At 54.5% G+C, this 2,299-nt stretch overlaps 1 protein-coding gene across 1 annotated transcript in view; it reads left to right on the top strand.

Moving 5' to 3' along the window:
- The window catches only part of LOC120509529 (glycogen [starch] synthase, muscle-like), a gene marked incomplete at both ends in the record, with an annotated part of 20,019 nt that extends 17,725 nt beyond the window's left edge, over nucleotides 1–2,294 (top strand). The window contains 3 exons of the mRNA XM_039724252.1: nucleotides 696–784; nucleotides 832–906; nucleotides 2,121–2,294. Coding sequence (XP_039580186.1) covers nucleotides 696–784; nucleotides 832–906; nucleotides 2,121–2,294 — 338 coding nt within the window. The remainder of the gene's footprint in view (nucleotides 1–695; nucleotides 785–831; nucleotides 907–2,120) is intronic.
- Nucleotides 2,295–2,299: the final 5 nt, after the last annotated feature.

The raw sequence follows: 2,299 nt of genomic DNA, 5'->3' as shown, positions 1-2,299 counted from the left end.
TGCTGTTGGGGTGATTTGGGGATATTTTGGGCTGGTTTTGGGCTGTTTTTAGGTGATTTTGGGCATATTTTGGGATATTTTGGGCTGTTTTGGCTGTTTTGGGCTGTTCTTGGGGTGTTTTGGGGTGGTTTGGGGGTGTTTTGGGCTGTTTTGGGCTGGTTTTGGGATATTTTGGGATATTTGGGCTGGTTTTGGGGCCTTTCGGGGTTCCCCAGTTGCTTTTGGGGTGTTTTTGGGTTATTTGGGGCTGGTTTTGGCTGTTTTGGGCCGTTTTTGGGGTGTTTTGGGGTCCCCAGTTGGTTTTGGGGTGATTTTGGGATATTTTGGGCTGGTTTTGGGCTGTTTTTAGGTGATTTTGGGGTGTTTTTGGGTTATTTGGGGGTGGTTTTGGCTGTTTTGGGCTGTTTTGGGGGCGTTTCGGGGTTCCCCAGTTGCTTTTGGGGTGATTTTGGGATATTTTGGGCTGGTTTTGGGGCGTTTCGGGGTCCCCAGGTGGTTTTGGGGTGATTTGGGGATATTTTGGGCTGTTTTTAGGGGATTTTGGGATATTTTGGGATATTTTGGGATATTTTGGGCTGGTTTGGGCCGTTTTTGGGGCGTTTCGGGGTCCCCAGGTGTTTTTGGGCTGTTTTGGGGATATTTTGGGATATTTTGGGCTGTTTTGGGCCGTTTTTGGGGCATTTCGGGTCCCCCAGGCGAGCTCCCCCTCAGGCACCTGGACTTCGACCTGGACAAGACGCTTTTCTTCTTCATCGCCGGCCGCTACGAGTTCTCCAACAAGGGAGCCGACATCTTCCTGGAGGCGCTGGCCCGCCTCAACTACCTGCTCAGGGTGACACTTGGGGACATCGGGGTGACACTGGGGACACGCTGGAGCTCTTCAACAGCAGCAACGACCGCATCAAGGTGGCACCGGGGACACCTCTGGGGACACTGGGGATACCTGGGGACACTTTCAGGGGAGGGTGACACCGGGGGGACATGGGGACATTGAGGGGTGGGGGGTTTGAGGGGGTTTCATTGGGGTTTGGGGGAATTTGCAGGGAGGATTTCGGGGTTCTGGGAGGGAATTTTGGTGTTCTGGGGTGGGAATTTTGGGGTCCTGTGCAGGATTTTCGCGTTCTTGGGTGGGAATTTTGAGGTTCTGGAGTTGGAATTTCGGGGTTTTAGGTAGGAATTTTGGGGTCCAGAGCAGGATTTCGGGGTTCTCAGGTGGGAATTTTGGGGCTCTGGGGTTGGAATTTCGGGGTCCATTGGAGGATTTTTAAGTTCTGGGGTGGGAATTTTGGGGTTCTGGGTGGGAATTTTGGAGTTCGGGGGTGGGAATTTCAGGGTCCTGAGCAGGATTTTTGTGTTCTGGGTGGGAATTTTGAGGTTCTGGGGTTGGAATTTCGGGGTTCTGGGTGGGAATTTGGGGGTCTCGCGCAGGATTTTGGGGTTCTGGGGTGGGAATTTTGAGGTTCTGGGGTGGGAATTTCAGGGTCTATTGGAGGATTTTGGGGTTCTGGGGTGGGAATTTTGGGGTCCCGCACAGGATTTTGGGGTTCTGGGGTGGGAATTTTGAGGTTCTGGGGTTGGAATTTTGGGGTTCTGGGTGGGAATTTGGGGGTCTCACGCAGGATTTGGGGGTTCTGGGGTGGGAATTTTGATGAACTGGGAGGAAATTTTGGGGTTCCGTGCAGGATTTTGGCATTCTGGAGTTGGAATTTCGGGGTCCCAAGCAGGATTTTGGAGTTCCTGGGAGGGAATTTTGAGGTTCTGGGGTCGGAAATTTGGGCTTTCGGGTGGGAATTTTGGGGTCCCGTGCAGGACTTTGGGGCTCTGGGGTGGGAATTTTGGTGTTCTGGGGTTGGAATTTCGGGGTTCTAGGTGGGAATTTGGGGGTCTCGTGCAGGACTTTGGGGTTCTGGGGTGGGAATTTTGAGGTTCTGGGGTTGGAATTTCGGGGTCTATTGGAGGATTTTGGGGTTCTGGGGTGGGAATTTTGGGGTCCCGCACAGGATTTTGGGGTTCTGGGGTGGGAATTTTGAGGTTCTGGGGTTGGAATTTCGGGGTTCTGGGTGGGAATTCGGGGTTCCCACACAGGATTCCGGGGCTGACCCCCTTCTCCCCTCCCCAAGATCATCTTCCACCCCGAGTTCCTGTCCTCCACCAGCCCCCTGCTGCCCGTGGACTACGAGGAGTTCGTCCGCGGTTGCCACCTGGGCGTCTTCCCCTCCTACTACGAGCCCTGGGGCTACACCCCAGGTAGAGCCCCCCGGGGGGGTCCCCGAGCCCCGGTGCCCCCCAAAACCCCCCC

This window comes from Passer montanus, unplaced genomic scaffold (assembly GCF_014805655.1).
Source record: "Passer montanus isolate IOZ18808 unplaced genomic scaffold, ASM1480565v1 scaffold523, whole genome shotgun sequence".
NCBI classification, from domain to species: domain Eukaryota; kingdom Metazoa; phylum Chordata; class Aves; order Passeriformes; family Passeridae; genus Passer; species Passer montanus.
The sequence above is the reverse complement of the archived record's forward strand: the minus strand, read 5'-3'. Positions and strand labels throughout refer to the sequence as shown.